General features: G+C 46.9%; 1 protein-coding gene across 23 annotated transcripts in view; it reads left to right on the forward strand.

Moving 5' to 3' along the window:
* Tsbp1 (testis expressed basic protein 1) overlaps positions 1-11,089 on the forward strand; it is a 62,256-nt gene that overhangs the window by 41,203 nt on the left and 9,964 nt on the right. For 22 of the 23 annotated variants that reach the window (XM_021149814.1, XM_021149820.1, XM_021149821.1 and 19 more), the window contains 11 exons: positions 467-487; positions 3,041-3,061; positions 3,655-3,675; positions 5,100-5,111; positions 5,716-5,730; positions 6,655-6,675; positions 7,782-7,808; positions 7,989-8,018; positions 8,449-8,499; positions 8,918-8,941; positions 9,481-9,501. In XM_021149814.1, coding sequence (XP_021005473.1) covers positions 467-487; positions 3,041-3,061; positions 3,655-3,675; positions 5,100-5,111; positions 5,716-5,730; positions 6,655-6,675; positions 7,782-7,808; positions 7,989-8,018; positions 8,449-8,499; positions 8,918-8,941; positions 9,481-9,501 — 264 coding nt within the window. The remainder of the gene's footprint in view (positions 1-466; positions 488-3,040; positions 3,062-3,654; positions 3,676-5,099; positions 5,112-5,715; positions 5,731-6,654; positions 6,676-7,781; positions 7,809-7,988; positions 8,019-8,448; positions 8,500-8,917; positions 8,942-9,480; positions 9,502-11,089) is intronic. The other variant, XM_021149819.1, reaches the window with a different exon arrangement.

The raw sequence follows: 11,089 nt of genomic DNA on the forward strand, positions 1-11,089 counted from the left end.
CTAACAGGTATTCTCCTGCTCTTCATGGTGGAGTCTCAAAGGTCTCATTGTGTCATTTTCTTCGCCTTTTTGTTTCTCCTCCACTTGGCATGTCAGTGGGTCACCTCTGGGTTGTGAAAACTGACAAAGTAGAGGCAGAACCCCCATAGAACCAACAAGGGGCTCACCAACATCGTGCCACACAAGAGTGTGAGGGAGGACAGTGGGAGGGGAAAAGAGTTCCAGCAGGGAGGGTTTGTCTAGTCCTTTGCAAGGGTTTAAGTTAAACCTTGGGCACCCACATCCCAGGGGGACTGTTGGGCAAAGGGCTTTTCCCTGCCTGAGCTTGTTCGAGTACTCATAGCAAGGGAACAAGCTTGCTATAGCCTCCATTAGGCTCGAAGTTCAGACCCCAGCTGAGGAGGCACATAGATGAGGGCAGTCAGAGCCCAGGACACCTGCTAACTTCTGTTCTGTTTCTTTCCAGAACTGACTCAAAAAACCTTCCGTAAGTCACCTGCGTCTCCGTTGCACCTCTTGACCCTCAAGAGACTTAGGGTAGCTGTTCATTTTCATGCCAATCATCTGTACCCATAGACCCAAAGACAGACTACTCCCACTGCTTGATCATCGTTTTCCAGAGCTCCCCAGGGTAGCAGTAAACCAGGCTCCACAGTAAAAGGATATTAACTATGACAGTGGAACCCAAAGTGAAAAAAATCAGCCTATGGGCTGCCTCTTCCTGACCCACTGGTCCTTATCCAGCCCTACGGAGCCAGCACACAACAAAGACTTTCAATAGAGCCCCGAAACCCTCATGGCTTCCACGAATTTTGTTCATCCTGTAAGTGATGGAAACACCAAGCTTCTTTTGACTTCCAAGTTCTCAGATGACTTTTCTCCAGGACAGTCAGCTTCTATTGTTGCCAACTTCCATGGTAACTGTGACTTCCCGGATTTACATTTTTCCACAGAAATACTACAAGGAGTGTCTGGGTGCCAAGAAAAAGTTGCCCATCTTATAGCTTTATGAACTGAGTCCTAGACACACATAAACTTTTTTTTTTTTTTTTGCTCACCATTTTATAGTCTTACAAGCAAAAATTAAGCTTTGTTTTGAATTTCACAACCACGCCATGGATGGCTAACTCTGTAACATCTCTTTGCCGTTTATATTATCTCCCTGGACCTCAAGATGCTGACTGTAGTGAAGATAGCATAGGCCTCACAGCTGACCTTAATAAAGAAGACTCTTAGTCCTTCTGCTACCGTTGCTGGGCGTCACAAGCAGGTTACAGAACTTGCTGAACTGGAGAAAGAACAGGCCTAACAGAAGAGAAAGCTTAAAAGCAACCACAAAGTAAAGGAGAAGGAAGATGGCAGCTAAAGAGAGAAAGAAAAGAAAAGCTGGACAAACAGAAGGGAAATGGGAAGAAGAGTGAGGGAGACAGCAGGTGGGAGATCAGACACGGCTGAGAACAGGAAGAATAGAACAGGCACACACGCGGTACAAGGATGGACACGAAGGAAAATGGAGGAAACAGAGTATCATGTACCCATGTAAAGGTCATGTGGCTGGCTGGCATTAACTTAGCAGATATTCTAAAGCTCTACCACAAGAACAAGGGCATACACTCACATGTGCTCGTGTGTGTGTGCGCACAACACACACACACACACACACACACACACACACACACTTGCTATAGCAGTTTGAATATGCATGGCCCGGGGAATGGCACTATTAGGAGGCATGTGGCCTTGCTGGGAGGATGTGTCACTGTGGAGATGGACTTTGAGACCCTCCTCCCAGCTGCCTGGAAGACAGTCTTCTGTTGTTTGTCTTTGGAACAAGAAGTAGAAGAACTCTCAGCTCCTCTAGAGCCATGCTTGCCTTGATGATGCCAAGCTTCTCGCCATGATGACCGTGAACTGAAACTCTGAACCTGTAAGCCACACATACATGCACATATACATGCACACATACATACACACACAGAACTGCTAAATTATGTTGCAAAATACTCCAAATTCTAGTTTGTCTAACTGCTCAGAGCCCAGGGGATCTGGATCTGGAAAGCCATGTTCAGATGGGTCAGTCACAGACATTATCCATCATAAGCACCATGGGGTGAGACAGTGGGAAGGGGGGGGCGGTGTCTGCAGAGCCACTGGGGGTCTTGACCTGACTCTGAATTCACAGGATTATGGTAGCCATCTGATGCCATCTGATACAGCCTACTCAGTGTGTCCTCAGCAGGAGAAAGCTGCCAGCCAGCAGGACAGCAGCAGCCAAACCCCTTCCTGAGAGTTGTCCTCACTGTGGTCTCTGCAAAGCTCAAAAGCCACCTCAGAATATTCCCTTCCATGGTCCAACCAACAAAACAGAAGCTTCACTGTCCTGGAAAATTCCCCCCGCAGATCCCTCAGAGTCCCTGAGTACGCAAATCTACAGAAATCCCACAAGAGGCATGGCCACAGCTTCTGAGCAGGCATCTGTAGTTCTCCATTCTGGATGTATGGTACCCACCAAGGCTCCTTCCTACATAAGCAACACTGAGAACGAGGTGATGGGTTTCCAGTCTTCAGATTGCCGAAGCAGCATCAACTGAAAGCCAACTCTTCATTAAAAGCAGAAGGCTCCGCTGACTCATTGTTCAGACTCTGAAGCTAATCAAATCCAGACAGCAGACCCAACCATTAGCCTCCAAATAGCTAGAAGCTGGGAGAGGGATGAACAGGGCCCTCACCTACTACACCTTTATGCCCCTGGGACATAGTAGCCAGTGACTCAAAAAAAAAAAATCTGACTCAATCCCAGTCCCTCATATAAGCTGGCAGAGGGGGAAGCACGGTTCTGTCTTTCTGTTCCCTATGCCCACAGCAGCCCCACAGTGAGTGCTGCCTGTGCTTTTGTTCATAGTTTGCAGACTGACCTAGCTCTCCACAGTCTCAACACTGTCACTGCACCCATGCTCTGCACCCCCCCAATAAAATGCACACACACACACACTCTTCAGCAAAAACATTCAAACTAATGTCAATTCTAATTTCTTTTCAGTGCAAACTCCTGGACCTATTGGTGAGTGAAAATGCCCTGGTTCATTATTAGTGACTCTCTATGACTAAGGACTTTGGCTTCCAATTGTTCACGGATTCTGCTTGTTGGCCTGGCTTTTCCCTGTATCATTACCATCCTCCTTAAAGACTAGTCATATTTTAGAAAATGGGGATCCCACGGCCTTAAAATTAGCATTAGGCAGCATGCAATCATATACTTATGATTGTAAGGATATGTCAAACATTGGGATAGTTTCCAAGGCAAACAAAATGGTCAAGCAGATTGGGGGAAAGCTTAAAGGGTAGGCACAGATATAAAAGGGGGCTGGCAAAGAGAGTGATGCACATGTGCCTGATAGGATGGAATAGGATAGGTGGAAGAAGGCAAGGAAAGGCTACCCCTAAGGATCTCACCTGTAGTACCTACACAAAAAGCAAGAATGAGGAGGCAAGCCCTGCTTCTAGCTAAGTCTACAGAAAGGCTGGGTGTCATGGGGACGATTGATGCTTACTGTTGGAGTCAGTGCCGCCTAGAAAGGCTGCTATCTGCACACTCCTTTGGAAAACAGTTTGCCTTCTTTCTGTCTAATCACAATCATTTGTATCTATTTACAGTACAATGTATGGATTCCAGTGGTAAGTCCCTTATGGGTTGTTTTGTTGTTGTTATTGTTATTGTTGTTTGGGGTCTTGTTTTGTTGTTTTGTTTTGTTTTGTTTTTCTCTCTGGTGTTCCTTGCCCTTGCATAATGTTCAGATGGCCTGGCCTGTTGCTCCTCTTGGTGGTTTTTGTTACCACACTATGATGGTTTAAATGTGTTGCTGTGCTTCCCGCTTTGTGCTTGCTAAGAATTCTCTAGAGCTACACATTAAGAGAGGGGCTGCAAAGATGGCTCAGCAGTTAAGAGCAATTGCTGCTTTTGCAGAGGACCCAGGTTCTGTTCCCAGCACCCACATGGAGCTCACAACTGTAACTCCAGCCCCAGAGGATCCAGTACCACCTTCTGGTCTCTGCAGATGCCAGATACACACATAGTAACCAGATATATTTACACGCAGATAAGATACTCAGACACAAAAAAATAACTAATGAAAGAAAAAGAGCAAGGAAATGTTCACTTAACATCGTGATATGCTCTGAAACATATTAACACATGATCTGCAGTAGTCAGAAGAATTTTCTCAAGCACCAGAGAAAGATTCAGACGTTCTAAGAGGACTCAGGAGTGCTTTCCAGTTCAAGAGAGAGGGCCTACTAGAGACTGGAGGAGGCAGGCCAGCACCCACAAAATCATGACCATTGTAACCTCTACAATGGGTCTTTTCCTTCCATGAACTCTGGTCCTAATGATCTTTTTGTAGATGAATTAAAGTCATCATGAATTGACTTCTGGCATACAAATTGGCACACACCTGTAGCCCTGACTCAAGGCTGCCTCCATCCATATTCTTGACCACCCCACACCTGCAGCCTTGGAAATTCTCACAGAAAAAGAAAATAATATTCCTTAGTGACCTGAAGTCTACTATCAGTGTCTTCTCTGTGTAAAAACTTTTGAAATATTATATATTTGAAATAATATATGTATACATGAAAATTGTATTGCTAGTTTTGTTTCTTCTAGCTATATGAGACGTGGGTGAAAAAGGAAGTTTAAGGCAAGTTGATTAAAATGAAAAGCATTTACAAGCCTATCAAAGGGAGCAGGAACGCCTGATGGCTCAGGTGGTCAGGGGTAGGGACAGAGGGTTTGAAGGGAGCGCAGACAGCCAGAGCACATAGGTCATGATGTTATGAATCTCAAGAGCAGTTTGAAGAATTTTCCATTCTGGGTGGAAAGAGAATGAATGAAACCTGGCTGCTGACAACACAGTCCCTTTCCTACCCAGGCCAGCAAAAGCACAGACAATGCCCTGAGCTGACAGAGGCTGGGAGCCCTGCACCTCTTTCTAGCTATAGTGTCATCCCTGTGATTTAGACTTTTAGCTTCAGCCCTACACACGAACACATGCATACATGCATGCGTGCTGACATTTCTTCATTTGTTCTTCTGCCTTCAGAAAGCTGCACCCGTAAGTCTCTCGAATGCTGTTCGTAAGTAAGGACTCTCAGGTTGGGGTCTTTCCCTCCACTTCGTCTGCCTTGTGAATGTAACATCCATCTCGTTTACTTTTCCCATCGTCTAGTTGGTGCCAGTTCCCAGGAAGGAATGAGCATGCTGCCACACTGTAACCTAGTAGTGGAGAGCTGGAGGAGGGGAAAATCAAGGGTCATAGGTCACCAGTGCCAGACTGGGCTACATGAGAGCTTGTCTCTCTCTCTCTCTCTCTCTCTCTCTCTCTCTCTCTCTCTCTCTCTCTCTCTCACACACACACACACACACACACACACACACATATACACACACACACTTTAGAGAAAGCCTCCTAAAGTTTATAGAGACTTGTCAGGATGGGCAGGAAGACAAGGGTGGGAGGAAGGCTGTATGCATGAGTCAAGGCAACATGGGTTAGAGAAGATGCCACCCCTGAATGGAAGCAGGTGACCACACTGCAAAGGGAAACCCCACCCCGGGAGACAAGGCTCACTCTCGTGTGTCCCCCGGGAGGCACCCAGTCCCTCCACTGAGGGCAGGGTCACCAGACTTCTACACTAATTTATGCCTTTGTTTTTCAGCTGAGGGATCCAACGGTAAGTCTGACTGCCTCTTTTTGTGACAGACCCCCAAACCGTTCCAGGAATGTTGAAAAGATCTTAAACCAAATTTCTCCATCCATGTTAGGACCCAGTAGCTGAACTCTCCAGTTCCTCGAACTGTTATGGCTCCATTGGGTTATTAGTAGGCCTTTAGACTATTCCTTGACTGACTTGAAAACTGAGGAACAAAGGAAAACGTGTCCCTGTGGTTTTCTAACTTCTGAATTGGGGGCTTATACAGAAGGGAAAAATGAATGAAAGAAAAAGGATATTCCTGTCTTCCAGCTGCCCCATCTCCACAAGTGATCAGTGTATTGTCTGCCCCTGCTGTGCCTTCTCAGAGCCCCACAATTCCTATCAGACCTGGTGTTCCAACAAAGGAACTAAACATTCCCATTTTCTGAGCCGTCTGCTGTTCCACTGTCTGGAATTCCACAAAGTAGTCACCAGTTCTCTGAAAAATTTTAAATGCCTTTTGTTGTAGTGATATCTGTATCACCAGGTAAATACCCAGCCAGGAAGAAAACCAAAATGTGGCTGCTGGCTTGGTCTGCAAGCCTAGCTACTTAGGAGGCAGGGCTACAGTACTGCCTTCTTCGTGACCTAGCTTGGGCTACAGACTAAGGGAAAGGCAAGCCTGGGCAAACTAATATGACCTGGTCTCAAAATAAAAGGCAAAAATGTAAAAGGAAGGGTCTAGGAGAGGAGTGGCAGCATGTGAAGCCCGAGGTTCTGCCCCTAATGTGGGGGCAAGGGGTGGGGGGACCAGAGTACAAGCAGGCTTGGTGTGGCGGTGACATGTAATCCCAGTACTCGGGCAGTGGGAACAGGAGGTTCTAGGCTCTAAGTGACCCTGTTTCAGAGCCTCTCTCTGTAAAGGAAGCAAGGTTGTAATCAACTTCTCTAATTGCCTTTCAGCTGTAATACCTGTGGACATATGTAAGTTTACACCCATTCCCACCCCCCACCCCCATCTCCCACACACTAGGCTCCAACCGTCTTTATCTGGCCACTGGGGAGAGACTTCATGATCACAATCTGCCTGGGTTACTAACACTGTACTATAAAGTCTAGACTTGACTGATGTACAGACATAGAAAGCGAACACGGAAAGGGTTCTAAAACTTTACCTAAGTCGCACCAGAAGACTGATTACAGAGAAGGAAAAACTGACAGAGGAAAGGGATGAGATGCTTACAAGGTGCCGCTGGGAGGACACCCTGGCCTGTCTGTCTGTCCCATGGGAAACCATACTATCTAGGAGTTTCCCTCACCATGTAGGAAATCTCAGAGCTTAAAAGCTGCTGTTTCCTTGGCACTGACTTTTACATCAGCATAAGTTTTTGACCTTTTAAATAATTTTATGGGGGAAAAAAATCGAAGAATTGACTTACATAAAATAAATAACAAGGAGAAAATTTCTCAGCAATTTAAAATCCAAAATTTAGTTCAGGTTAGACATGCTGTCCCATAAGCCTGAGTGGTAAGCTCTACCCTGAAACCACAGGAAGAAGCAGAGAGCCAACTCCAGAAGTCCAGCTCTGACCTCCAGTCATGTGCGTCTACACACCACACATAGACACACACACACCCTACACCTACACAACACAGACATACACACACACACACACCGCACACACTCACACACCACAGACACACACATATACATACACCACACATACCACAGACACACACACACATACACTCATACCACATACACTATGTAAACATAAAACAAAGGGAAAATGGATAAGGAAAAATAAAAAGCAATAATTTTCTCTTCTCGAGTGGACCAACTCCTGTTTCCATCAGTAAATCCAGCTCTGGGGCCCTACAACCTCCCTTTCCTGAACAGTCCTAAGGTCGATGGGTTTAGGGAATATAAGACTTAACCTTCTGTATCAGAAGCCATGATGTCACTGGGCCCCTTCAGGTCTACTAACTGTCACAGGAGTCCAGGCAGGACCAGAGGGTGGTTAGAAAGAGTTCTAAAGGAGACAAAACAGTGCGAGAAGGAAGTGCTAAAGCCAATCTCTGTCCCACAGGTTGTCAACCAGCACTGAAGCCTAGCTGTGAGTTCTGCTTGATTTTCTCCTGTTTTTCTGTTACTGCTCTGTAAGCAGGCCCTGTCCATTTCTATGTTTCGTGATTCTACCCCCACAACCACACCCCGCCCCTTCCCCTTGCCTCCACTCTGAAGACAAAACAGTGGGAGAAGGAAGTGCTAACTTGGCCAATTCTCTGTCTCACAGGTTGTCAACAGCTAGCAATCAAACCTAGCTGTGAGTCCTGCTTGATTTTCTCCTGTTTTTCTCCGTTATTCTCTGAGTCCACCCTGCCCACTTCTACCCTGTGGGCAGACACACAAGATGTGTGATCCCCCACCCCACCCCGCGCCTTCCCATCGCCTATGTCGCTTAGCTCCACCTTTGCAGACAAAACAGTGGGAAAAGGTAAGTGCTAACCCCAGTCTCTGACTCAGCGGTTGTCAACAGCTACCATTGAAGCCTAGCTGTGAGTTCTCCTTGATTTTCTACTTTGTTTCCTTCTCCGAGCCAGCCCTGCCCACTTCTACCCTGTGTGTAGACAGGAAGTGTGATCCCACTACCATCCCCCCATCCCACCCCCTCCCCTTGCCTGGGTCATCGCCCTTCACCTGTGCAGACAGCACAGCGGGAGAAGGAAGTGCTAAGCCGGTTCTCTGTCCCACAGGTTGTCAGCCCTGTCAGCCTTGTCAGCCTTGTTATCAACCCTGTCAGCCTCGTAAGTCCTGCTCGATTTTCTGTTTTCCTTCCTTATTGAGCTCTGTGTATGCCCTGCCCATCTCTAGATTGTGTGAGTTGCACACACAAGATGTGTAATCCCACCCCCACCCTAACCCTCCCCATCCCCACCCTCCCCACCTCCACACCCCCACTCCCTTTGCCTGTGTCATCTAACTGTCTCCTCCCCTGGCCTCAGATACGCACCCCCTCCCCGTCCTGTAAGGACTAACTAATGTTCTAGTTGCATGGTCTTGTTTAAGCCCTATAAAGGAGCCATTATTAATTCCTATAAAGTGGATAGGAAACTGTGGCCAAATATTTACCCCTGAGTACAGTTGTGGGACCTAATACAAGCCTAGAGTTGTGAGCACAAGAGAAACTTGAGCCAACCACTCACAGCCACTCTCCCTTTTCAGCTCCGCCAGACACCTTGCCCTTATGTAAGTACTAAGTACTGTGCTTTGGTTTGATTCTGTTCACCTCTGTTGATGTGCTCTGAGTCTTTCCGCTTACTCCCTTCCTGCCCAGCTTCCCTGCACTGCACACATCTGCAGACTAGGATACAAAGAAGTAATGAGCTAGCGTTTGTCAACAAAAGTCTAATAGCAGAAGCCAGAATTTTTTTTTTTTTTTTTTTTTGGAGAAAGAATAACAGGTGTTAAGTGTGGAGTGTTCCTCAGAAAGCACAAGGAATCACAAAACCCCAGCCCAGGCATCCCTCGAAAGTCTGTGACCCAAAGTTGCCCAAGTATAGAATGAAGGGGGTCTGAAGGGCAGTCTGCCTCTTCCTCATCACTACTTAACCCTGCATATAAATTTGACCTGGGACTAATGTCCATAGAGTCGTTCTGAAAGTCCCCTTACTGCCTAGCTGAGTGTTCCCCTAACAGACGCCAGCAAAACCATTAGATAACTCTATGTTGGTTTTACTTAAGGAAAATTAAACAGATTTCTCTCTTTTTCTCTCTCCCTCTCTTAGTAATTACACAGAGAACTTCAAGTAAGTTCTTTACTTTTCTGCTGGGATATGTGGGGTTTTCATGGCTTAGCTGGTTCCACTTCTAAAAGTGAGATAGTGAAAGAACCTAGTGGGGAAACCCCCACTCAGCTCCCGATTCGGCGTACACCCAAGAATCACGAATAGAACACAACACCTTGATGTAACAACACGAGGTATTTTAATGGCGGAGCTCCGGGTGGAAACGTATCTCACACAGGAGNCAGTGGATTCGACCACGAGGCTTGGAAGCTAGGGGGTTTTAAGAAAAGAAGTGGGGCTGGGGGAGGAATTGGCGCGGTTTCACATGTTTGGTCCATTTAAACATCAGCAGCCTGTTAACATTTAACTTAGGTCAGAGGGGTGGGAGATAGGGAGGCGATGGGCCTGCCTGGGCATGTCCTGGTCTGTTCTGCTATGTTCTCAGCCCCAGGTTTCAAAGCTCACAAACAACGCTTTGGGCTATTTGACATAAATTACATGAATCACAGGTCTCAAGTTTTATTTCCTTTCAATTCCTGTTTCGCACATCCATTTGTTTTCATCTTCACGGGGACCTGCGGGCTCCCAGAGATGGGCTTCCCACTCCTGTTATGTGGGCTTCCCACTCTTTCTATTAGCAAGTAGGCATTTTCAGGTCAAAAGTTGATGAGATGATGAGCCAGAACTCAGCTCACTCCAGGATCCCCCAGGATTCCTCACACTGAACTTTAAATGCAAAGGTCTTTCCGGGTCTTGTCAAAAACTCAAAATGCTCAACAGGCACCATAAACTAGTGTGGTGAGGCGAAGCCTGAGATGGGTGATGAATGGGCATTGGGGGAAGGGCCGTCAGGAAGTTCCAGGGTCTGAAGAGGCTGCTCCACCCAAACTATTCTTTCATGGAAAACAAACAAACAAAAAAAAAAACCAAAAGGCCAGAGAGTGGCTAAAGCAGCTCAGGCAATCCGTGTTTGGGGTAAAATACCCCAATTTTAGCCATGGTATGTGTCCGGATCTGTCCCGTAGACTGTAAACACATGCACACTCCACCTCCACAAGCACACTCAGAGTAGTGTCTAATAGTCAAGTTGTAGTGCTCTCCACGTTAGGACAAAGAGCTGCTTTGATGGACTGGGATTGACACTTCTGGCCTAGGCTGAGCTAGTGCTTCTCTGAAGTCCCCATCCAAATATACCTCTCATGCCCTCAGATCATCTAAATATTCTCTCTGCACAATGTACACGCTGTCAGTACAGCCCCAAGGGCAGAGCTGGAAACTCCCGATGTTCCGGATTAGGCACAGGCCCTTGTGTTTGTCAGTTTTTCTTGTTCTTGTGACAGAAAGCACCTTCAGGAAGAAGGTTTATTTTGGCTCATGATTTGAGGGTGGTCCAGCATGTCAGGGCAGCAGGTGTGAAGTGGGGGTCCAGCATGTCAGAGCAGTAGGTTTATGTGTGTGTGGGGGGGTGTCCAGCATGTCAGGGCAGTAGGTTTGTGGGGGGGGGGTCCAGCATGTCAGGGCAGCAGGTATGAAGTGGGGGCCCAGTATGTCAGGGCAGCAGATGTGAAGTGGGGGTCCAGCATGTCATAGCAGTAGGTTTGTGGGGGGG

This window comes from Mus caroli, chromosome 17, assembly GCF_900094665.2.
Source record: "Mus caroli chromosome 17, CAROLI_EIJ_v1.1, whole genome shotgun sequence".
Taxonomy (NCBI): Eukaryota; Metazoa; Chordata; class Mammalia; order Rodentia; family Muridae; genus Mus; species Mus caroli.